The sequence below is a fragment of the Marmota monax genome, unplaced genomic scaffold (assembly GCF_021218885.2).
Source record: "Marmota monax isolate L192 unplaced genomic scaffold, Marmota_monax_Labrador192_F-V1.1 WCK01_AAM20220418_F8-fsc00099, whole genome shotgun sequence".
Lineage (NCBI taxonomy): Eukaryota > Metazoa > Chordata > Mammalia > Rodentia > Sciuridae > Marmota > Marmota monax.
In genome coordinates, this window is record NW_026692126.1 from 3633757 (window position 1) to 3657380 (window position 23624).

General features: G+C 43.4%; 1 protein-coding gene and 1 non-coding gene across 2 annotated transcripts in view; both read right to left on the bottom strand.

Annotated features, from left to right (window-relative positions):
- LOC124105599 (maestro heat-like repeat-containing protein family member 7) overlaps positions 1 to 23096 on the bottom strand; it is a 42498-nt gene extending 19402 nt beyond the window's left edge. Inside the window, exons 1-11 of the mRNA XM_046462809.2 lie at positions 23015 to 23096; positions 19912 to 19976; positions 19352 to 19474; positions 19154 to 19233; positions 18657 to 18786; positions 17973 to 18059; positions 13735 to 13842; positions 13125 to 13260; positions 12293 to 12381; positions 10447 to 10596; positions 6537 to 6691 (exon numbers count right to left, since the gene is read on the bottom strand). Coding sequence (XP_046318765.1) covers positions 6537 to 6691; positions 10447 to 10596; positions 12293 to 12381; positions 13125 to 13260; positions 13735 to 13842; positions 17973 to 18059; positions 18657 to 18786; positions 19154 to 19233; positions 19352 to 19474; positions 19912 to 19976; positions 23015 to 23096 — 1205 coding nt within the window. The remainder of the gene's footprint in view (positions 1 to 6536; positions 6692 to 10446; positions 10597 to 12292; positions 12382 to 13124; positions 13261 to 13734; positions 13843 to 17972; positions 18060 to 18656; positions 18787 to 19153; positions 19234 to 19351; positions 19475 to 19911; positions 19977 to 23014) is intronic.
- Positions 20943 to 21016, bottom strand: Trnaa-ugc (transfer RNA alanine (anticodon UGC)). The gene has a single exon. It is a non-coding gene; the product is annotated as a tRNA-Ala (tRNA).
- Positions 23097 to 23624: the final 528 nt, after the last annotated feature.

Consider the following 23624-nt stretch of genomic DNA (forward strand, 5'->3'; position numbering starts at 1 on the left):
TAGTGTAAGAATGTTCATAACAACGCTGTTAATGATAGCAAAACCTGGCTGCATGGTGGTGCACACCTGTACTTCCAGTTTCATGGGAGGCCAAGACAAGAGGATCACACGTTCAAGGCCAGCCTGGGCAACTTAGCAAGACCCTGTATCAAATTAAAATCTAAAAAGATAAGAGACAAAGACAAAGAGACTTACAAAGAGCCAACCCCAGTGATCAAGTGCTTGCCTAGTATGTACAAGGCCCCGAATTCAACTCCTAGTGCCACAAAATAAATAAATGAATAATAGCAAATAACTAGAAAAAGCCACCAACAAGAGAATGGATAAGATAAAGTATAAAAACCCAGTACAGTGGCCTGCACCTATAATCCCAGCAACTCAGGAGGCTGAGGCAAGTAGATCACAAGTTTGAGGCCAGCCTGGGCAACTTAGTGAGACTCTTGTCTCAGAATTTTTTAAAAGGCTGGGAATGTAGCTCAGTGGTACAGCATCCAGGGGTTCAATTCCAAGTACCACAATTAATTACTTAATTAATTAATCAATCACACAAATATTTTAAAATAATTTAAATGGTTGATTTCTCTACCTCTAACAGTGAGCTGAATGAACAGTGAACTGACCTAGCAGCCTAATATTAAGATTCTGACAGGTCAGCCAGGCGCAGTGATACATACCTATAATCCCAGCAGCTCAAGAGGCTAAGACAGGAGAATTGCAAGTTCAAAGACAGCCTCAGCCATTTGGTGAGGTTCCTAAGCAACTCAGTGAGACTCTGTCTCTAAATAAAATTTTAAAAAAGGGCTGGAGAAGTAGCTCATCTTGAGTGCTCCAGGGTTCCATCCCTAGTACCAAAAAAACCCCCAGAATTTGACAGATAGATCAGATAAACAAAATAAATTCAGATATGGACACTTTACTAACACATTTAATAAGCCTGATATAATAGATAACTTTGTGTGTAATAGAAAATACAAGTTTTATTTCAAATACCCATTAAATATACATTGAAGTTAATAACCATAATCTTCCTAATCTATGTACACTCTTTCTCAGACACACACCTCAATATATTCCCAAAACGAGAAGACTTTAAGATCATGTTCTTTAATTTTCACTCAAAAAAAAACCTAGAAAAAGATGATCATATTATCTAACCTCTTGGAGACTAAATTGTTAAAGACAGAAAACTACATAAATTTTTAGACATTTATATAGTACCTAGTTGATAAAATCCAAAATTGATTCCTGATTTTAAAAGAAAGTTCAGCATATACAGAGTAAAAAGAAACTTTGTTAACATGATAAAAAGCATTTATTAGAAATGAATAAGCCAGGTATGATAGAAAGTGGCCGCAATCCCAATTATTCAGGATACTGATGCAGGAGGATCACAAGTTCAAGGGCAGCCTGTCTCAAAATAAAAACTAAAAAGAATGGGGGCTGTCACTCAGTGATAGAGCACTGACTTGCCTAGCCTATGCGAGGTCCTGGGTTCAATCCCCAGCACTGCAAAAGGAAGAGAGGGAAGGAGAAAGGAAGGGAAGGAAATTAACAATAAAAACTTAAAGTAAAAAGCACAAGATCCTTAGAATAGAGGAAGGGAACAGTAGGAAGGAGGAGGGGAGGGAAAAGGGAAGGACTGGAGACTGAATTAGAGCAAATTATATTCCATGCTTTTTTAATTATGTTGAAATTAATCTTAATGTATAACTAAAAAGAATCAAATTTTTTAAAAGTTTTTTGAAAAACAAAAGGCCTCTCTCTCCACTGATATAAACTAAAGCCACTAGAAAAATACAAAAAAGACTCCATCATTCCTTTCTTAGTAACTGATAGGTGCATAGACAGAAAACCGGCAAGGATACAGAAATCTTGAACACCACCAGCAACTGTCTTAACCTAATTTACAAAACATAAATTAGGTTAGAGACTGAAAAATTAAGAAATAGCAGGCAGATTGGAGAGCAAAGCCAAAACTAGAAAAAGTATCCCTATTGAGTACATCTCCCAGATTTTTTTTTTCTTGGTCTCCCACCCTGACCTGAAGGTGACCCCAGTGTTAAACTATGCAGCAGGCTCAGGCAGCGCAGTCTCTGAGCGAAATTGTCTCTTTGGCCAGAGGACTGGGAAAATGGGCCCTTGTGAGTTGGAGCATGAGTGGAATCTTTGTTTCTTTGTCTTTTTCTCTCCCCCCAGCCCGGCCCCGGGTGACTCCAGTGGCAGAACCGCGTGGAGGTCTTACCCTCCTTCTGCAGTGTTTTGGCAAATGCTGGGGATGGAACCCAGGGCCTGGCCTCTGCCAGGCAGGTGCTCCCCAACTGAGCCAACTCCAGCCTCCTGTTGTGTTTCTCTCTTTTCTCACATCATCACCCTGAAGGTGGTTGTGCAAAACTCTGAGGGGAGCCCAGCTTTCCAGGTGGAGGACCTGGGAAGGGGTCCCCAGGAGTCAGAAAGTGGGGGCAATCTCAGAAAAGAGCAAGGAATTCCCTGATTCTGTGTGTGAGCCCATGCAAGTCCTGTGATCACTCACACACAGGTGCACATACACAGGATGGGCCAACTGACCCCGAGCCTCCAGTGGAAGAAGAGTCACCAGCCCAGAACTCCAGGGTGGGTGAACATATTCTTTAGAAATGGAGGTAAAACATGGAACACTCTCACAGGAAAGAAAACTAAAAGAATTTGTCACCCAAAGATGAGCTGAGGGAAAGTTGTGAAATATCTGGGTAAATATAAGAGACTATTTTTCTCCCTATTTCTATTATACACACACACACACACACACATATACTTAAGGAGAGAAAAACAATAATAATATTGTATATATTACTTATATATACAATATATTATATATTTATATATACAATATTGCTATATATATACAATTATATATTGTATATATTATTTAGTATATCATTTTATATTATTTATAAAACTTAAAAAGTATGACATTTTTGGTGAGTTTTCTTTAATATGTGTAGATGCAAATGGTAACTATAACACAAAGCAGGTAAAATGGAGGAAGCCATATATTGATACTTTCTTGTTTTGAAGTTATAAAATATTAAAATTAGACATGAAATTATAGGTATGTACCTTCCTAATAATCCCATGAATTGATATAAAATGTCAAAATCCAATGAACACATCTAAATGGAATATCTAAAACAACTCAAATAATTCAAAAGAATGCAGGAAAAGAGAACATAGGGACAAAACACAAAGGGACAAATAGAAAACAAATAATAAAATGGCAGATGTAAGGGGCTGGGGATGTGGCTCAAGCGGTAGCGCGCTCGCCTGGCATGGGTGCGGCCGGGGTTCGATCCTCAGCACCACATACAAACAAAGATGTTGTGTCCGCCAAGAACTAAAAAATAAATATTAAAATTCTCTCTCTCTCTCTCTCAAAAAAAATGGCAGATGTAAAACATTATTAATTACATTAATTACAAATAATCTAAATGTTCCAACTGAGATTTTCAGATTGGATAAAAACACAAGAGAGCTATGCTGTGTAGAAGAAACCTATTTTAATAATGACACAGAATTGTTAACACAAAAGAATGAAAAAATTGCCGGCTGTGGTGCCACACACCTGTAATCCCACCGACTCAGGAGGCTGAGGCAGCAGAATTGCAAGTTCAAAGCCAACCTCAGCAACTTATCGAGGACCTAGATAACTTAGCAAGATCCTGTCTCAAAATAAAAAATACAACTGTCCGGGTTATAATGTATTATTTATATTATATGAGGCTCAGTGGTTAAGCACCCCTGGGTTCAACCCGTAGTACCCAAAAACATGAAATGCTTTTTTCTTTCAGTACAGGGCATCAAACCCAGGGCCTCCTATACGTTAGGCAAGTGTCCTACCGCTGATCTACATCCCCAGACCCCAAATGCTTATTTTGAAAAAGAAGAAGAAAGAAAGAAATCTTTTAAAGTAATAATTTACATTCTCCGGCTGGGGGTGTGGCTCAGCGGTAGAGCACTCGCCTCGCATGTGCAAGGCCCTGAGTTTGCTCCTCAGCACCACATAAAAATAAATCAAATAAAAATATTGTATCCAACTATAAAAAAATAAATACTTAAAAAATGATTTACATTCTCATTTTTCAAAAGATGAGCAAAGCTGGGGATGTAACTCAGTGGTATAGTGCTTGCCTACCCTGCATGAGGCCCTGAGTTCTTTAATCCCCAGTATCACCAAAAAAAAAAAAAAAAAAAGAACAAATCAGTACAAAATAATAGAGTCTAAATGACCCTAATTTTTTTCAATTTATAGTTTTAAAACTTTCAACAAATAAAATTCTATATGATTTCTACCAAACATACAGAGAAAATTAATACCAATTTTATAAAATCTCATCCAAAATACAAAAGATAAGAGAATACTTCCAAAACAATCTTCTGAGTTCAGTAATACCACGAGCAAAACCAGACAAAGATATATAATAAAGAGAGAGAGAAAGAGAGATAGGGAGGGAGGGAGACCAATATCCCCCATGAAAATATCCTCAATAAAATAGCAAATTGAACCCAGAAATACCTAAAGAAGATAATACATCTTAGCCACATGGGGTTTACCTCAGAAAGGCAGATGGTTCCATAGTCAAAAAATGTAATTCACCATATTAACACAATGAAAAAAAAACTACACACCATTTCAATAGATACAATTAAAAAAAAAAACCCTAACTTTAATCTCTATTCATGATAAACGCTCTCAAAAACTAGAAATAGAAGGGAATTTTCTTAAGCTGACAAAGGACATTAAAATTTAAAAAAAAAAAAAAAACTATCAGCAAGTATCATACTATATGGTGAAAAATTCTCTGTAAGATGGGGAAGAAGGCAAAGACGTCTACCCTCACTATTCTTACTTAGCATTTTTCTAGGAGTCATAGTTAGTGCAATAAAACAAGAAAAAAAATATAAACTGGAAAGAAAAAACTAAACATTCTCTCTAGTTATAGGTGACATGATTTTCTATGTAGAATATCCCAATGAATCTACAAAAAAAGCTCCAACAACTAATAAGTTTAGCAAGATTGCAGGATATAAGGTCAATTTACAAAAATCAATGTTATTTATATATACTAGTAATAAACTATTGAAACATTTAAATATTATTTAATTGCTATTTACAGTTGCATAGAAAATACTTAGATATAAAACTAACATTCTTTTTTAAAAATACCTTCCTTCCTTCCCTCCTTCCTTCCTTCCTTCCCTCCCTCCCTCCCTCCCTCCCTCCCTCCCTCCCTCCTTCCTTCCTTCCTTCCTTCCTTCCTTCCTTTCTTTCTTTCTTTCTTTCTTTCTTTCTTTCTTTCTTTCTTTCTTTCTTTCTTTCTTTCTTTCTTGTGGTACTGAGGATCAAACCCAGCACCTTGCATGTGCTAGGAGAGCACTCTACCACTGAGCCACAACCCCAGCCCTAGAACTAACATTCTTAACTAACATTTATTTGCAAGATATATATGCTGAAAAATACAAAGGAGGGATGAGAGAAATTTTTAAAATGTAAATGGAGAGACACATTCATGGATCATAGACTTAATATTATAAATATGACAATTTTCCTCATATTTATCAAAATACAACACAATCTCTTTCAAAAAATACCACCAATATTTTTTAAAACAAATAATAATACCGTATAAATTACAAAATTTAGATGGAAAAACAATTTTAGAAAAGAGTAACAAAATTGGAGAATTTATACTACTTGATTCCAAGACTTAAGATATAAACTGGATTGATCTATGAAACAAAAGTGAGAGCTCATAAATAGACCTACACAAATATAGTCAAGTGATTTTTGATGGAAGTACAAAAGCAACTCAATGGAGAAAGGTTAGTGTCTTCAACAAGTGGTGCTAGAACAATCAGACAGCTATGTACAACAAACTGAATCTCAACCCATTCCTAACACTTTATAAGAAAAAACTAACAATGAATCATAAACATAAAACACGGAAGTATAAAATTTCTAGAAGAAAACATGGGAGGAAATCTCTGTGACCTTAAATATGACCAATACAGGGAGAAGAAGATAAATTGGACTTTACCATATTAAAAAAATATATACTCTTAAGAGAATAAGAAGATAATCCACAAAATGGGGAAAATGTTTGAAAACTTATGTCTCTGACCAAAGGCTTGCATGCAGAATACAAAAAGAACTCTCAATAAGAAAACAAACTAATCTATTAGATTAGAATAAATAAATAATTTAATTTTTTTAAAAAGTTGAGAAATGGGTAAAGGACCTGAGCACAGTGGCACAGCCTATAATCCCAGCAGCTCAGGAGGCTGAGGCAGGGGAATTGTGAGTTCAAACCCAGCCTCAGCAACTTAGTGAGGCCCTAAGCAACTCAGTGAGATTCTTTCTCTAAATAAAATATAAAAAAGTCTGGGGGTGTGGCTCAATGGTTGAGCACCTCTGGGTTCAATCCCTGGTACCAAAAAGAGAGAGGAGGGGGGAAATAGGTAAAAGATGTGAACATTTGAACACTGCAGTGAATGACACTTACTTTTGTGACTCATCCATAATCTTAAACAGCGTCAGGATAACCTCATCAGTGTAGGACTGGACCAGCAGGTAAAGGATCCTCCTGATGGTGCTTTGGGTGGTGGACTCTGTGATGTGGTACATGTGGAAGTAAATGTACTCGATGATTTCCGACACCTGAAATGATAGGAAAGGAGGTTCTTTCTGAACGCACACCGCCAGTTCGGTGCAGGCACCCGCACAGGGTGTGGGACTGCACACAACATGTACATAGAGTGGAGAGAGGATGTCACTGTCCTGCTGCACTCTGCCCTGGACCACCTGATCCCTTTGAATTTAAGAGGAGCAAATAGCAGCCAGGGAAAGATGACCTTGACCTCATTTGGAAGCCATATCATGAAGAAAGAAGGACGAGGCTGAGGGTGAGTGACTTGGAGAAAGGAAGTCAGATTTTTGCCTTCAAAAATCTAAGGACTATTAAGGAGGAAGGGAAGGGTAGTCCTTGCAGTTTACTGGTGTGTGGTACAGAGGCAGCTTCATAGTGAACGGTATGGACCCTGGACTCACCATACCCCTTGAATTTGAATTTCATCTCTGAACTTACCGGGGAACCTCAGGCTGGGTTTTCATCCTCCCTGCAATTCATGTCCTCAGAAAATAAGAACAATTTTACCTACCTAAGTGGTTCTGAGTTAACACTTCTAAAGTGGTTGGAATAGTACCTGTCACATAATAGCTGCTCAATAAACTTCCGTTACTAAGGCTCATCGCCTCTTTGAGCTGTCCCCATTTCTGAAAGTGAAACCATTACTTCCTCACAAACCTGTTGTAAGGATTAATAAAGTAGCATGTAAATGAGGCTAGCACAGTGCTTGGCACCTCGTATTAGTGAAATCTGAATATTAACTGAATTCTTCAAAACCCCAGTAGGCAAAGTTAGGACAGGGATTGCAAACTATGGGCGTGTAGATTTCAGTTCACCAAAAGATAGAACTTCTTAAAAGCAACTCACCCTTATACCTTGTTGATGAGAACATAAATTGATACAGCTTTGTGACAAATAGTATGGAAGGGCCTCAAAAAATTAAAAATAAGACTACCAGATGGCCCAGCAGTCCCTCTACTGGGTCTACAACCAAAGAGAATCCAGTCAATTTGTTGAAGAGACATCTGTACCCCCATGTCCATGGCAACACTATTCCTAATAACCAAGATATGGAAACAACTGTGTGTTTCAACAGAAGAAGGCGTAAAGAAAATGTGGTGTACACATTCCATGGAATACTATCCAGTCAACAAAGAAGGAACTTCACCATTTGAACTTCATGGGTGAACTTGGAGGACATTACGCTAAGGGGAAAAAGCCAGACGAACACTACGTTATCTCCCTTACATGTGGAATATGAAACACTGAACTCACAGAAGCAGAGAAGAGAATGGTGGTTGCCAGGGGCTGGGGCGGGGGTGAGGGTGGGGGAAAGATGTTGGTCATAGGGAACAAAATTTCATTTAAGAGAAATAAAAGTGCAGTGTATCTGTTATAGAACACGGTGACTAGTTAATAATAATGTATTACATACTAAAAAATGCTAAGGGAATAGATGTTAAATGTTCTCATCCAAAAAAAAAAAAAAAGTATGTGAATTAATGGGAGTTATCTCCAAAGTTCAAGTTCTCATAGATAGTAGGCTATCTATGGGTAGGTAATCAGCTTGAGTTAGCCATTCTCCAATGTATATATATCAAAACATCATGAGCTGGGCATGGTGCACACACCTGTAATTGCAGCAGCTCAGGGAGACTGAGGTAGGAGAATCACAAGTTCAAGGTCAGCCTCAGCAACTTAGCGAGGTCCTAAGCAACTTAGTGAGATCTTATCTCAAAATAAAAAATAAAATAGTCTGGGGATGTGTTAGAGTCTGTAAACAAGTCTGGATGGCGCCTGGCATTTTGCCAGAGGGAGTGGTTTGTGAAGTACTGCCAGCGAGCCATTAAGTGTGGAGATTCCTTATTGGTTGACTGTTGTATCTAGTTTATGTTAATTAAGATAAGCTGTGTGGAATGTATAATTACCCCTCCTGTCCTACAATAAACGGCTTCCACTCCTGCTGTATCAATCTACACAAGTTGTTCGTCACCCCCCGGTTATTTTGCTGCAGCCGGACTGCGGCAGGGATGTGGCTCAGTGGTTAAGTGCCCCTGAGTTCAATTCCAGTATACACCCCCCACACAAAAAAAATCATGTTGCAGGGCTGGGGATGTGGCTCAAGTGGTAGCGCGCTCGCCTGGCATGCGTGCAGCCCGGGTTCGATCCCCAGCACCACATACAAACAAAGATGTGTGTCCGCCGATAACTAAAAAATAAATATTAAAATTCTCCCTCTCTCTCTCTCTCTCTCTCTCTCTCTCTCTCTCTCTCATTCTCTCTTTAAAAAAAAAAAAAAAATCATGTTGCATACCATAAACATATATAATTTTATCAAATAAAAATAATTAATATTTTTTTTAAATAAGTAGTTTGCAATAAATGAGCTACAATTTAAAGTAATGAGCTTATCGATACTGCTTTCAGCAGAGTCTGGCTGCTCATGGGCCAGCAGGCTCTACAAGGGATTCCAAGAGTCCGGCAGGAGTCGGAGTTGACCTGGGGTGTCCACCCTAAGGACTCATCAGTAGTCTGTACTGACTTTAGGCCTGGAAAGTACACAGGCTGAGATCCAGAAACTGCTAACAGGAACTGCCATGGAAGTGTCATGAGCTGCAGAGAGGTGTGGGTTGGGCCATTTAAATGACAGTGAATCCTCAGTAGAACAGAGGAAAGGAACCAGAGGGTGGGAGGTGAGGAGGGAGGGGGAAGTGCTGGGGAGGGATTATAGTGTGTGTATGTACGAATATGTAATGACAAATCCCGTTATTATTTACAACTATAACGCACCAATAAAATTTAAAAAAAGTGGAGAGGGCTGGAAATATAGCTCAGTTGGTAGAGTGCTTGCCTCGTATGTACAAGGACCTGGGTTCAATCCTCAGCACCACAAAAAAAAAAAAAGTGGAAAAAAGAAAACACACATAATGAATGACAATACCTCCATCAGTCCCTAAGATTGTTTTAAATCTCAGTAAAACAAAGGGGTCTTTTTATTTCACTTCACATTCATGTCAGTGTCTCGTAAGTTTATACACACACACACACACACACACACGTGGTCCTGGATATGATAGTTCAATTTGACGATGGCATGAAAGTGATTTACATTCAGTAGAAACAGTACTTTGAATGTTGAATGTTCCTCTTTTCCTGAGATAGTGATATGGGAAATGCTATCCTTTCCTGATGCTGGTCAATAGCAGCAAGCTGCAGCCATCAGTCAGCCAATCAGCCGCCAGGTCATAAAGGGACACAATCAACACTCCACAGTGCACTGTGGTGCTAAGCCAGGATGTTCTGAATGGATTAAATGCATTTTGGACTTTTAGCATTTTAAATTTATGATGGGCTTATGGGAATATATTCCCATTGTCATTTGAGGAATACCTGTATATATCTACTCCTGTCCTTGACCCTGTATATTCTCCCATCTGGGTGAAGAAGCCATCTACAAACCTAACCCATGAACTCTGTCAGGAAGCAGATGGGATGCCTGAGGTCCCTTGTGGTCCTAAGAACTCAGAGAAGTCTTATGCTATAACTTTGACTCGATTCTTCCCTTCCTGGTAGAAGTTCAGGCCTGATGGTCACCTCTTGCCACTGAAAAATCCCTTTTGTACAACTGCAAACTAGTCTTCATTTAGTCTTTTCCCCTTTGGGTTAAAGGACTGAGATTCCTTCAACTCAAGCTGGTAGAAAATAAAACAGACAAAGACCCAAAACAGCACAGAAAGGAAGAATCCTTAAATAGACCTTGAATCATTAAGTCCAACAGAGATGCTACCTTCCCAATTTCTGGAATACTGTACTTCAGGATCATCTTTAACACCTTGGAGGCTGCGAGGATGTCTTGCCTATTGGTGCTGATCATGGCCTCCAGGGCCACCATGATCACATCGGCTCTCTCCATGGGAGTCAGGTATTTCCTAAAGAACTGAAGGAAAACAGCTGTCTTTACAGTGCCAGGATCTCACTCTGGGATTGCCCCAAAGCCTCTGGCCTCCAGAAAGGCCAGCCATCCAGGGTCCAGTGGAGGTAGGCCCTCACCTGTGTCTGGCTATTCTGTGGTGTAAGGTCAAGCTCCAGAATGCCACCCTCTTTGAGTCCCTGGGAAGAAACACTGCTCCAGACAATGTGGTGCAGAGGACAATGCCAAAGGCATTTCTATTTTGAATTTGGAATGCAATTGGTAAACAAGTCTATAGGAAATGAATTCTGACGTCTGGGGAGTTTACCCAAGCAAAGATAACTCTTACCTAAAGCAACCAGGCCTCTTGTCTCTGATTCTACACATCCATGTGAAGGTCATTTTCACCCAAACAATAGTGGTGCCAACTAACTCTGTGCCTGGTTCTATTGCCAGGAGCTGAGAGTGACTAAGAACAGGACACTGAGGCCTTTGGCCTCAAGGGATTGAGCATCAGTCAGGACGAACAAAAGAGGCAGTTTCAGGGCAGTGTGAGAAATGGGGGGCACTGAAGCCAGACTGAGCAGGTTAGAGAAGGTTTCCTGGAGTCCATATCGGTGGGGAAAGTTCCAGACAGAGGGAACAGAATGTGCAAAGGAGTTGTATGGAGAGGAAATCTATCCAACTACTGTGTCCTTCTCAGGAACCTGAGCCAGGTGGAGAAGGAGAATTGAGACAGGATGAGGCAGGACGGTTAAAGCAGGCACCAGCTCCGGAGGAATGTCAGACTTTAGTAAGTACGATAGGAAGTTAGTGCATAGTCCAAGGGGAATAACATGATGCAGTTTGTATTTTAGAAATAGTTTTCTGAGTGTAGCGTAGGAAATGGTGTGATGGGGTGTGGCTGGAAACAGGGGCAATAGGTAAGTAAGAGGCTGCGTCAATGACCCAGGCAAGAGATGCAGGTGGACTGAATCAGAATAGCCAGGGTGCAGCTGGGCAGAGGGAGTAGATTTGAGAGCTGTGCAGGAGGCAGATCTGGACGTGGAGAGCACGAGAGGAGAGAACAAAGGACTGTTCTCCTGGATTTCTGGCTGGAATGACTTGAATGGCTGAACCTGAGGACCTCGTGCCTAAGACAATCAATACACCCTTGCTGAGGAACAGAGCTAAAGCCAGGCCACAAGTCAAGGCACTTGGAGACAATCTGCAGGTGGAATCTGCCAGGTTGGTGATGCTTTTTTTTTTTTTTTGGTACCCAGGATTGAACCCAGGGGCACTTAACCCCTGAGCCACATCTCCAGCCCTTTTTTTCATATTTCACTTAGAAACAGGGTCTCGCTGAATTGATTAGGGCCTCACTAAGTTGCTGGGGCTGGCTTTGAACTCATGATCCTCCTGCCTCAGCCTCTGCAGCCACTGGGATTACAGGCATGAACCATTGCTCCCTTCCGAGATAATGCTTCTTTTTAAAAACTCGACTTATGACCTCAAACTTCAGTCGACTCTAGTGCAGCTAGGGGACTGGGCCTTATGCCTCCAGCCTGTCTGTGAGAACTGTTCTCACTGTCTGTGAGAACTTGAACTTTGCAGACACTCCCATCTGTGGGGGATGACTCCTCAGCGGCCCACCCAGGCTCTCTATAAGCTCTGCCCAAGACTCCTGTTCCTTGTGGACATGTCCCTCCTAAGCATCCCATGCAGAGCAGAAAGTGAAGATCACCAAGGTGAGGTCCTGCAGGCTGGTCATCCACTCCCCACGGAAATTCTTCTGTAAGTCCCTCAGGACAATCTCTATCTTCTGCTTTACACCTTCAATCAAAAATGGCAATTAAGGGGGGCAGTCCCTTAACAGGGAAAAAGCAAGACAAACTCTCCTGTTGTCCCTCCAAGCCTCAGAGAGAGGAACAGAGTTAAATGGGGGAAATAACATTTGTCCAACACAATGAGAGAGTTCTCTAGCACCAAGCCGGTGAGTGGAGGGAGAAGGTGGCTTGGGACTCAATGTGGTCCACTCTCAGCCACTGCTCCTACACATGCGGGAATGTGGACCGCTCCCACTCCTGTGTGCTGAGCAAAGTGCTCCCCTACCGAATCACAAGAAGCCAGGTCCTGAAACTCTTTTGGGGAGATTTTGCAAATTCCCTTGGCACTTCCGTGTATGTATCTGTATCTCTAGCATTCGTAGGGCAGAGAGGGGCTAGACTAAGGATCCTAAATTTGTTCCTTGAGAAAGGGTGCCTATTTTCTGAATCTCTTGCCTAGCAGTAGGGATGAGACAACCAGGAAATTCTGAGAATCCAAGAGGTCCCATAGGCGGCTGGCTACAAGTTTAGGACATCAGCAACAGGACTGAAGCTCACCCAGACAGTTTCCAGATCTACTTGTAATGGTTTCCTGGTCTCAGGGCCATGTGGCATATTTACTCCAACACCTCTGCAAGAGGAAACTGCCTTTTGCCGGGTGCCTGACCGAACATGGGCACACGCTCAACATGGCTTGCTGCTGACTCTTGTTACTCAGTGGGTCCCCACAGCTGCAGTCAGGTGGCTTACCTCTCTGAAGCGCAAGGGTTTTGAACAAGTAATGCAATGCCTCTGACGCCTCCATGCTGATCTCTTGGTTGGAGTTCACGCACATGAGGCCCAGGGTGCCCATCAGCTTCCCGCTCATGGAGAACAGCGTCATATGCTGCCAGGGAGAAGAAACTGGTTACCTCCCCACCATCCAGAAAGAAGCCTCTCCCTACCAGGACCCACCCAGCCTACCTTCCCCTCCTCATCACTAATCCATTCACTTGTATGTGCGCCCTCCCCTCCCCAGCTCCACACTCTGTCCTGGCCAAGAAAAACCTTTGTAATCAGCACCCAGGTAAGGGACAGCCAGAGGCCCAAGCGCATTAGTCAGTGAGCAGCTGGGGCCCCAAACCAGCTATCTAGGTCAAGGTCCCCCACAAGGCCAAGATGTGGCTGGTTAAGAAGTGACTTGTTTCACTGTAATAGAAAAGGCACTAATGCAAAAAAAAAAAAAAAAAAAAAAGGCACGAGGCACTCTGACTGCCAGCTCTCTGGTTACCCCCGATGAGCCCTGGGCTCAATCAGGTGCCACACAGGCAGAGAAGCAGGGCCCCCTGTGTCTGCCTCGTACCCTACTCCAAGCACTCACCAACACTTCAGGGAAATTGCAAATAAATCTTTGCAACCGGGAAATAGTACCCAAGGCCCGGGTCTGCTCGTGCACTTTGTCTGACAATGTTACCCAAGGTAGGATGATCTGGATAGGAACAAAGAGACCGGTCAACATCTCCATGGGAGTGCTGCTCCCTGCCTTCCTTGTCTTGAGACCACATCCATGACTGGCAAAAGACAAAGGGAGCTGTGGCAGGTGCAAGAGTGCACAGACCCATGAACTTGGCAAAGCAAGGGTATGTTTAAGGGTCTCTGGCACTTCACCATCACCTTCTGAGTCTCCTCCTACAGGGATGTTTAAAAACAGCCACACCTTCAAGGTCGAATTACAAAGCCCAGTGAGAGGGGAAAAGGTGGGGAGGTGGTGTTCTCTTAGAAGCATATCTATGCAAACCCCACCTACTGGGCCAGGGGCAGGAGTAGGGTGGTCTCTGAAGGATAAGATTCAGAGTCACGATTTTTTTGGACACTAATAACAATAGAGACAGAGGTAAGTATTTTATAGAAAGTAACTTGCTTGGTGCAAACTTTTGGAAAAGTGTGTCCTGTATCATAGCTGCATGACAGGGGCCTTTCTCTTTCTTCTTTCTTCTTTCATAGACCAAAAGAAGAAGAGAAAGGAGAAGAAGAAGAGGAGGAAGAAGAAGAAGAAAGAGGGGGAGGGTAGGGGAAAGAGGAAGGAAAAAGAGAAAGTAAAGTGAACCACCATTCATACCAAACATCCAATAAAAAATTAATTCAGAATTAATCACAGATGCTAACTTAAGGTCTAAAATTATAAGCTTTTAGAAGAAAAGAGACCTTAGATAAGGCAAGTTCTCTTGAGAGACCTTAGATAAGGCAAAAATTTATTAGATAACACCTCAAAATCATAACCATATAAGAAAAAACTAACAATATGAGCTTCATCTAAATGAAGATGGAGCCGGGCACAGTGGCGCATACCTGTAATCCCTGCAGCTCAGGACACTGAGGCAGGAGGATCACGAGTTCAAAGCCAGCCTCAGCAACTTAGTGAGGCCCTAAGCAACTCAGCAAGACCCTGTCTCTAAATAAAATAAAAAGGGCTTGGGGATGTGCATAGCGCTTAAGTGCCCCTGGGTTCAATCCCTGGTACCAAAAATAAAAAGAAGAAGGGCTGCTTTTCGAAGGGCAGTTAAGCAAAGAAGGCAAGCCACAAAATGGGAGGGAATGTCTGCAAATCACATATCTGACAAAAGACTTATGACCAGAATACATAAAGTACTTTCAAAATTCAAACATTAAAAACAACCCAGTAGGGGCTGGGGATCTGGCTCAAGTGGTAACGCGCTCGCCTGGCATGCGCGGAGCGCTGGGTTCGATCCTCAGCACCACATAAAATAAAATTAAAAAAAAAAAAGATGTTGTGTCCGCGAAAACTGAAAAAAAAAAAAAAAAAAAAACCAGGAAAGAGCCCAGCATGGTAGCACTTGCCTATTGTCCCAGGCTGAAGTGGGAGGATCCCTAGAATCTAGCTAGGAGTTAGAGACCAGTCTGGGCAACATAGCAAGACCCAATCTCAAAATACAAACAAGTCAACAGAACACAAAGAGATACTAATATGCATCAAGGCCATGTGCAATTGGGTACTCCCATGATTCCAGCAGATAGGGAGACTGAGGCAAGAGGATCACAAGTTCACAGCCAGTCTTGACAACTTAGTAAGACTCTGTCTCAAAATAAAACATAAAAAAGTCTGAGAATATGGCTCATTGGCTAAGAATCCCTGGGTTCAATCCTCTGTACTATCAAAAAAAAAAAAAAAGGAATGAACTCTTTTTAAAAAAATACTTTTTAGTTGTAAATACCTTTATTTTATTTGTTTATTTATTTTTATGGGTGCCAGGTATCAAACCCAGTGCCTCACTCATGCTAGGCAAGCGCCCTACCACTGAACCACAATCCCACCCACTCCTACTCACCCCCTGGAACCAACTCTTTTTTTTTATAACTTTTTTTTTTTTTTTTAGAGAGAGAGAATTTTAATATTTATTTTTTAGTACTCGGCGGACACAACATCTTTGTCTGTATGTGGTGCCGAGGATCGAACCAGGGTCGCACGCATGCCAGGCGAGCGCGCTACCACTTGAGACACATCCCCAGCCCATGGAACCAACTCTTGATACACATAACAAGATAGACAAATCTCAAGCACGTTATGAGATGAAAATGAAAGAAGACAGATTCAAGAGGCGACATCCTGTATAATTCTATTCAGAGGCTTTTATAGAAAGGCAAAACTACAGAGACAAAACAGAGGCTGAGGTTAGGGAATTGACTACAAAATGTCTTGGGAGCCAGGTGCCATGGAACTCTCCTATAATCCTGTCAACCCAGGAGGCTGAGGCAGGAAGACTGCAAATTTGAGACCAGCCTGGGCAAATTAGCAAGACCTTGATACAAAACAAAATGGTAGAGTGCCCCTGGGTTCAATCCCTGGTACAAAAAAAAAAAAGTCATGAGGGATTCAGGGGTGCTTTACAGCTTGATTATGGTTGTGGTTACATGACGATATTTCTCAAAATCTGCAGAATTCCACACTGAAAAAAGATTATTATTATTATTATTATTATTATTATTATTATACTGGATGTAAATTAAAAGATGAAAAAATGAAGAATAAAAATGAAGGTTATGGGCTGGGGCTGTAGCTCAGTGGCAAAGCACTTGCCTAGCTCATGTGAGGCACTGGGTTCCATCCTTAGCAACACATTAAAAAAATAAATAAATAAACAATAAAATAAAGGCATGTTGTCCATCTACAAATACAGGAAAAAAAATTTTTAATGAAGTTCCTTAGGGAACAAAAATATGTAGCCCTCAAATATTTTGCAAAAATGACCCTCTTTCTAATCCTGCCATGCAAAATCAACCATGAAATAAATGATACACATTATGCTATTATGTAATTTTGTAGAAAAAAAATTATGTCTATAATACATATGTACATGATTTTTTTAAAGAATTACCTCAAAGTAGTGAATATAATTCAATTCAAATTTGGCTATATATGAAAATAATCTATTTCATCATTTAAATTTCGTTTATCAAGATAAATCTATTTCCCCCAATATTTTCTATGAAATGTTAGAAATGGTTTCATGTGGTTCTTTTTTTTTTTTTTTCTTCCCTTCCAGTGCTAGGGATCAAACCCAGGGTCTCACACATGTCAGGTAATTGTTCTACCACTGAGCTACACCTCCATGTCTCAAGGGCAGCTTTTGCAGGGTACCATTTATCTCTGGAGACTGAGAACCTCAATAATGGGTCCCTTGAGGACCCCACCCTGACCAGGACCAGAGCTCAGCATCTCCATCCCCCAGGAACTCCAAGAATAACAGAGCATTTGTTATTACACTTGCAGGAATGGTTGCCTAGGAAGCACAAAAATGCTTCTCAACAAATATACTAGAAATGATGCATTCCAAAGAACTATGTCACTCTCCCAAATATAGATCAATTCCCCCTCTGGATACAACTCAGGTCAAGGTCTTTTTGTAAGATAGCTGGACAGTTTGTCTTTTTATTTGTAGTCACATGTAATGTTTTATGCAAAATTACTTAATCCTAATTGATTACCATCTTGTCCACGAAAGTTGGTTTCCAGTGACTCTTGACTATTTCTCCAACTCAAGCCCACCCTCAGGAGATGGTGACTTGTGATAACTAAGAGCATTTGAAAAGATCTAAAGACAGTTAAAGAAGAGCTCTGTAGTACTTTGTGTTCCCTGGAGACACTACACTAAAAACTTAGCCCGGATCCAGAAGGTAGCCAGGATCCGTGAGCCCTGAGGTCTTTTCCATGAGGCAGTTACAGTTACTGCACTGGCCGGGGGGTGGGGGTGGGGCATGGGGATAGGGGGACAGACATAACGAGACATTAAAAAAGATTAAAGCCCAGCAAGGATATAAATGGTATAACTAGTAAAGTTCCAGTGCGCCCAATTCTGGAGGGAAACAGGTACTCATCCTGGTGACTGTGGTTCTCAAAACACCATCCTAAGAACAGTACGTTGGGGGGAGACAGAGGAATTTGTCCTCAAGCCACATTTAGGCATGCTGAGGTTTGAGAAGGTATGATCTTTGGACTAGAGAGACATCCAGATTCTCATCAGATTCCTCTCTTTTGCTCCCAAACACACAGACCTAGAAACAACATAGGATTTGGTTTGCCCTGTTTCGATAGCCACTTACCTCCAGAAAGTTTTGCAATATGAGCATGTCAGGCTTCATATTGTCCATCACGAGAGCTTGCATCATGTCATCTAAGGCCTGGACAGTCTGACAAATGAGGAGACATGGGTATGCACAGGAGAAAGGAAGGGGGTGCCCGCTCACCTTTGCACTCCAGGGACGTTCTCACACCCAGTTACTCTCCCATCTTCCCTGATGTTGACCTTTCTTGGCCCCACTGAAGACAAGGCCAGGCCCAGCCTACATGGTAGGCCAAACAGTGAAATGTAGGCATTGGGCAGGCCTCTCCAACAGACAGCCCCCATAGGATTCTTACCATTAGAGACCCCTTCTGTTAGATTGAGTTACTTCTGTTTTTAAAACCAGAAATCCTTGGGAAGATTTGGCAATCTACCCGCCAGTTATGGTATAGAATCTTGGGTTTTATTATCAGACTGTCTCCTCCTAAGATGGAAGATGTCAAGTGAGCTCTTGTGAGAGAGAATGTGACTAGCATGGGATCCCAGGCCACTCCCTGGGAAGAAGTGAGGGTAAGGCAGGCAGCCCTTGATCTGAGCATCATTATCACCAAGCCACCGTGGGCTCTATGGTCAGGAAGGCCAGGGAGCTAAGAGTACAGGAGGTGACCACAAAGACAACATCCTTCCATGGACATCTCCAGCAGGAGGCCACGGTGGGGATTACCTGGAGGTAGAGACTAGCACTCTCCTTTCGGTCTAGGCTGGGCATGATGAGTGGCAAAGGGAACACCCTGGAGATGCAAGCATTGGCCAGGTCCAGCTTCTGGGATAAGTAGAATGATGGATTCAGCTGGCTGGTGGGATAGGTGGGGAAAGACAAGGTCACAATCCTGTTAGAGACTGGGTCATGTCTGCAGGACCCTCTGGGAAAACCTACTCTGCGGCTCTCTCTGAGGTACAGGAAAAGAGTGGACTACTTTTCAATGACCCGCTTACCAGGAAAGAAGGGTCCTGGTTGTTGGGGACATCCCTAGACTGTCTTTCATAGTAAAATCAAAGAACAGTCCCACCATCCCCAAAGGCCAGCCAAAGTGGTAACCGTGGGGCCCTGCCACCCACTGCCACAAAATCAATTTCCCAAGACTTGTCCTTCTTCCCACTCTAAATGTTCTCAACATCAGAGCCCTCAGGGCCATGTGAGAGTGACAGCAGGGGAGGAACCTCAAGGCCACAGTGCACAGCATTGCTTTCTGACGCACGAAGTTGTCCAAGGTCTCTATGGGTTCTTCCAGGATCAATGACTAGAAGGGCCAGGAAGAAACAAGAATTCCCCTCAGAGAGGGATACCAGTTGGTGGGCCTGTCCTGTCATCCTCCACCCTGGATGACCAAATCCCAGAAGAGGTAGGGTCCTTCTTACCTCAATTTTCCTGGCCAGGATGTTTTTGGGAAAGTAGTTGTTTATATTGCTGTCTGCCTGGACATGCACAGCACCACTCAAAGTCTCCACAGCACTGAGGAAATTCAGTTTGTCGAACAAGGACTAGGACAGAATATAGAGACTCCCACCAATAAGCCAGTCACCTGCAGCCCTTGGCCCATGCTCTGCCCTCACACCCAGCCCAGACTCATATCTAGTAAGCCAAATGATAGAGTGCACCCCTGATTTCCTCAGCACTGTGTCCCACAGCCTGCACAGGTGCTCACCAATGTCCTGTCTCCTCTGTATCTCTCTGGGGACAGTGGAGCTAGGGGTCTATAAGAAAGATCCATCCTACAGGATGGGAGCTCAAGGCCAGAGCCCTAGCACCTGTGTCTAATGGCCTGGCCATCAAGATTACCCCAGACCAAGAGGCACCGAGGACTGGATTTCAGGAGGCTTCCAAGTCAGGACTAGTCCTCAAAACCCAAGGAAGCACGAGTCCTCATTTTTTCCTACTCTTGACCTCAATTCTCAAAAAGTTCCAGAGAATTCCTTACCATATTCTCCTGTCCTAGACACTCCTGTATCAACTGATAGGCTTCTTTTTCTGATTCACGCAACCCTGAAAAAGGATGTAGTCGAGAGGAGGTTAGCTGATTGTGTCAGGAGGGCTAGGAAGGCAGAGCCATCCTCCCCCAATCCTTCACCAAGAAGGCTCAGAAACCACCAAGCTGGGATGGGTCCCCGTCCCAGAGCCTGCTTCTCAGGTATGGGCATGCACAGCTCCACTCATGTGACCCTCAGAAGCCAAGGTGAAAGGCACCCAGATGGGGGTTCAAGAGATTTTTTTGCATCACACATAGCCAGGAATGAAAGACTATGGGGAAGGGAGAGAACTTTAAGTCACCCCCCAGTGGTCACAAATTTCTGGGGCTGATGACCTAGACTGGCTTTGAAATTCCTAGTCATGAATGGTCTTAAAACCCTGAGTAAACCTTGGAGTCTCCCTCTTCAACTAGGGTGGTATAGCCTAGCAGTGACCATGGCAAAGACACAGAGGTTGAGATGGAGGATAGGAAAAGAGCCTGTCCACCCCAAGTGGAGTCAGAAGAACAAAGGTGACAGCAGTACTGGGACCCAAAGCAATACTGGCAACTGACCTGGATTCACGCTGTGGTCCTTCTTCATGAGCCAGCAGACAAAGAGCCTCCTGGGATAGGGTTTGAAGCCAAAGCCCAAGAGCTAAACACAACCACTCTAGTATCACACTGCTTTGATACATCAAAGCTCAGCTCTTTGACTTCATTAAACTCTCTCCACTTTAGTTTCCTCATCTGAACGATGGGAAAGATGACAGTACCTATTTTCATGTGGAATTAAATATATCAATGTATGTAAGGAGTGATCTTCAGTGAATTAAATTCCCCCAAGGAGACCAATTAGGAGACTGTGAAGGTAACCCAGAGGAGAGATCCATGTGGTTCACACCAGGGGTCAGAATTCTGTATCTAATTTAAAGATCGATATGAATAGCTGATGGACCAGATGTATAAGAGAAAGACAGAAGTCAAGGGTGTTTGTTGTTTGTTTGTGGTACTGGGGATTGAACCCAGGGCCTTGTGCATGCAAGGCAAGCACTCTACCAACTGAGCTATATCCCCAGCCCATTTTTTTTTAACCTGAGAAACTTGAAAGATTTTCTATTGATGTAGGGAGCAGATCTCGGCTGGGTAGTCAAGGCAGGGGTTCAGTTTGGAACATGTTAATTTTGAGAGGCCTACTAGGCACCAAAGTGCAGACATTAATAGGCACTTGGATTTATGAACCTGGAATTCAGGGACTGAATATCTGGTTTATAAATATCATGAGTTAGGGGGCTGTTGGCATAGAGGTGGTATCTAAGGATCTGTTCTGGCTCTCCTCCTGAGCACCTGTCGGCCAGGTGGGTTTTCACCCAAAGTCTCAGACAACACATGGAGGCAAACCTGAAAAAGGGATAGGCCTGCAGAGATTAGAGCTATGGAAAAGGGCATTAAGTGACATTTCAAACAAGGGCCAACCAAGAAGCACCACTTTTAAGCGGCTGCAGTTATCTGAGAGACAGCCTCACCTGATATGTCTGGCTTCCAAGAGTCCTGTAAAAACGATGACTCAAAGGTTACTCTGGTTGATTTTCGCCTGCTGTGATGTGGATTCATCTGCACGCACGGGCAGCAGCAACTAGAGATGCAGAGTCTGCACTTGAAGGTGAAGCCACAGGAGGCAGCCTGGCCATTTATGGGAAAAGGAATTGGCTGAGCAGTGCCCATGCTGGGTACCTCTGCCAGGTTCTCCTTTCTTTCCTATGGGAAGATCTAGGACCCTCTGGAGAGCCCTGATTCATCCCTACGTGCCCAGTAGCCTTCCATTCAGGGATCTCCCTGCATGGAAAAATCTGCCTTAGGGGAGATTCCAGCTCATCTTAACCATCCCTCTGCCTCTGGGAGTCTTAAGGTAAAATCCAGAAGCCCCTCCTCTTAAAGACTTCTGTCCCCAAGTTCATAATCCCACTTCTGCCCTATGGGAGGGGAGCAGAAGTTCCCCACAGGTGGTCTGCCCCTCTCAGACATGACCCAGGGAAATCTGACTGTGAACCAAGAATAAACTATTGCTCAATTGGGTCCCTAAACTGGCACAACCCATGGCTGGCTGCTACTTTTAGGAGAGCCTTGCTAGTGTCAGGTGTGGCGGCACATGCCTGCAACCCCAGTGACTGCAGAGGCTGAGGCAAGAGGATTGCAAGTTCGAGGCTGGCCTCAGTAACTTAGTGGGACCCTGTCTCAAAATAAAAAATAAAAAAGGTTGGGGATGGAGCTCAGTGACAGAGCAAGCCGAGTTCAATCTTCAGTGAAGGGGAAAAAAAAAAGCTTTGCTGTGGGGCCCTCCCTTGTCTCTATTAGTCCACAGCCTTTTAGGGGCGGGGAGGGATTTAACCCAGGGGTGCTTAGCCACTGAGCCACATCCTCAGTCCTTTTTAATAACTTATTTAGAGACAGGGTCTCACTGAATTGCTAAGTGCCTCACTAAGTTGCTGAGGCTGGCTTTGAACTCACAATCCTCCTGCCTCAGCCTCCCAAACTGCTGGGATTACAGGCATGTGCCACCACACCCAGCTCTTTTAAGGGTCTTGCTGGGGAGCTGCCTCCTCACACAGATCATCCCTGAGAACTTCCTGATAGTCAAAATCTCCCTGAGCCTAACTTATAACAATTGTCTAGAATACAAAATCAAGGGCTGAGAATGCAGCTCAGTGGTAGAGGTCTTGCCTAGCATGTGTGAGGCCCTTATTTAATTCCCAGCATAGCAAAATAAGCAAATAAAATACAAAATCAAGTGCCCCCAACCCCCATCATCCAAGATGTTCGGCTCTGAGATCAGAATGCCCACAACTCCTCCAGAGACCTGGGAGCTATCTCCCCTCCCAGCCTGCCAACCTCCCACATGGGGCACCCCAGGCCTAAGTGAGCTGGGCCCCTAAAACCCACAAATTCTCATGGTCTCCAGGGCCAAGCACCTAGGATTGGGCTAGAGTCATCTCTGCCCACAGCCATCTGCCTAGCCCTTCGTGCCCTGCCCTTCAATGGCTGTGGAAAGGGACAGGCAAGCAGAGACCGCTTTTACCTGACACTGGGCACCTCAGATCATGGGCACAGGCTTCTTCCAGGTACTGTGGCTCCAGGGGGCGCTGTGCTCCCAGATCCATGGCGGCCCCTACAGGGCAACCTCAGAAGTGATCCCAGTTGGAGCTCCCACCCCCACCTTTGTGGTCCCCTGGTGGAGGGAGACCTGTGGGCACTTTGGTGAGAAGGGGCTTGTGGAGAGCCCTTCCTCACCACCCTGGGAAGGCATGCTCCAGTCACAGGGAAGTGGATATTTCTCAGAGGCTTCTGCTCTGGGCAGCCAAGAGTATCAGAACAGCCTGGAAGAGCTGGAAACTTGGCCACATTCATCTCTAACCACTTTCTACCCTGCCTAGCTCAAGCCAGACCTGAGGCTGTCACAAAGCCAGATCCTTATTGAGGAAGTGACTCTAGAGCCCAGATCCTCAGGCCCCAGAGCAAAACTTCGAAGCTTTGACAAGGTTTGTGCTGGCTGCCCTCCTGTCAGTCACAGAAGCAATGTGTGAACTTTCCTTTCACCCCACCCATCCCATCCACTCCCCAGGGACCTGGTCAGACCAGCTGGAGAGGCCAGGCAACTTAGCCACCTTGGGCAGACACTCTGGGAGACT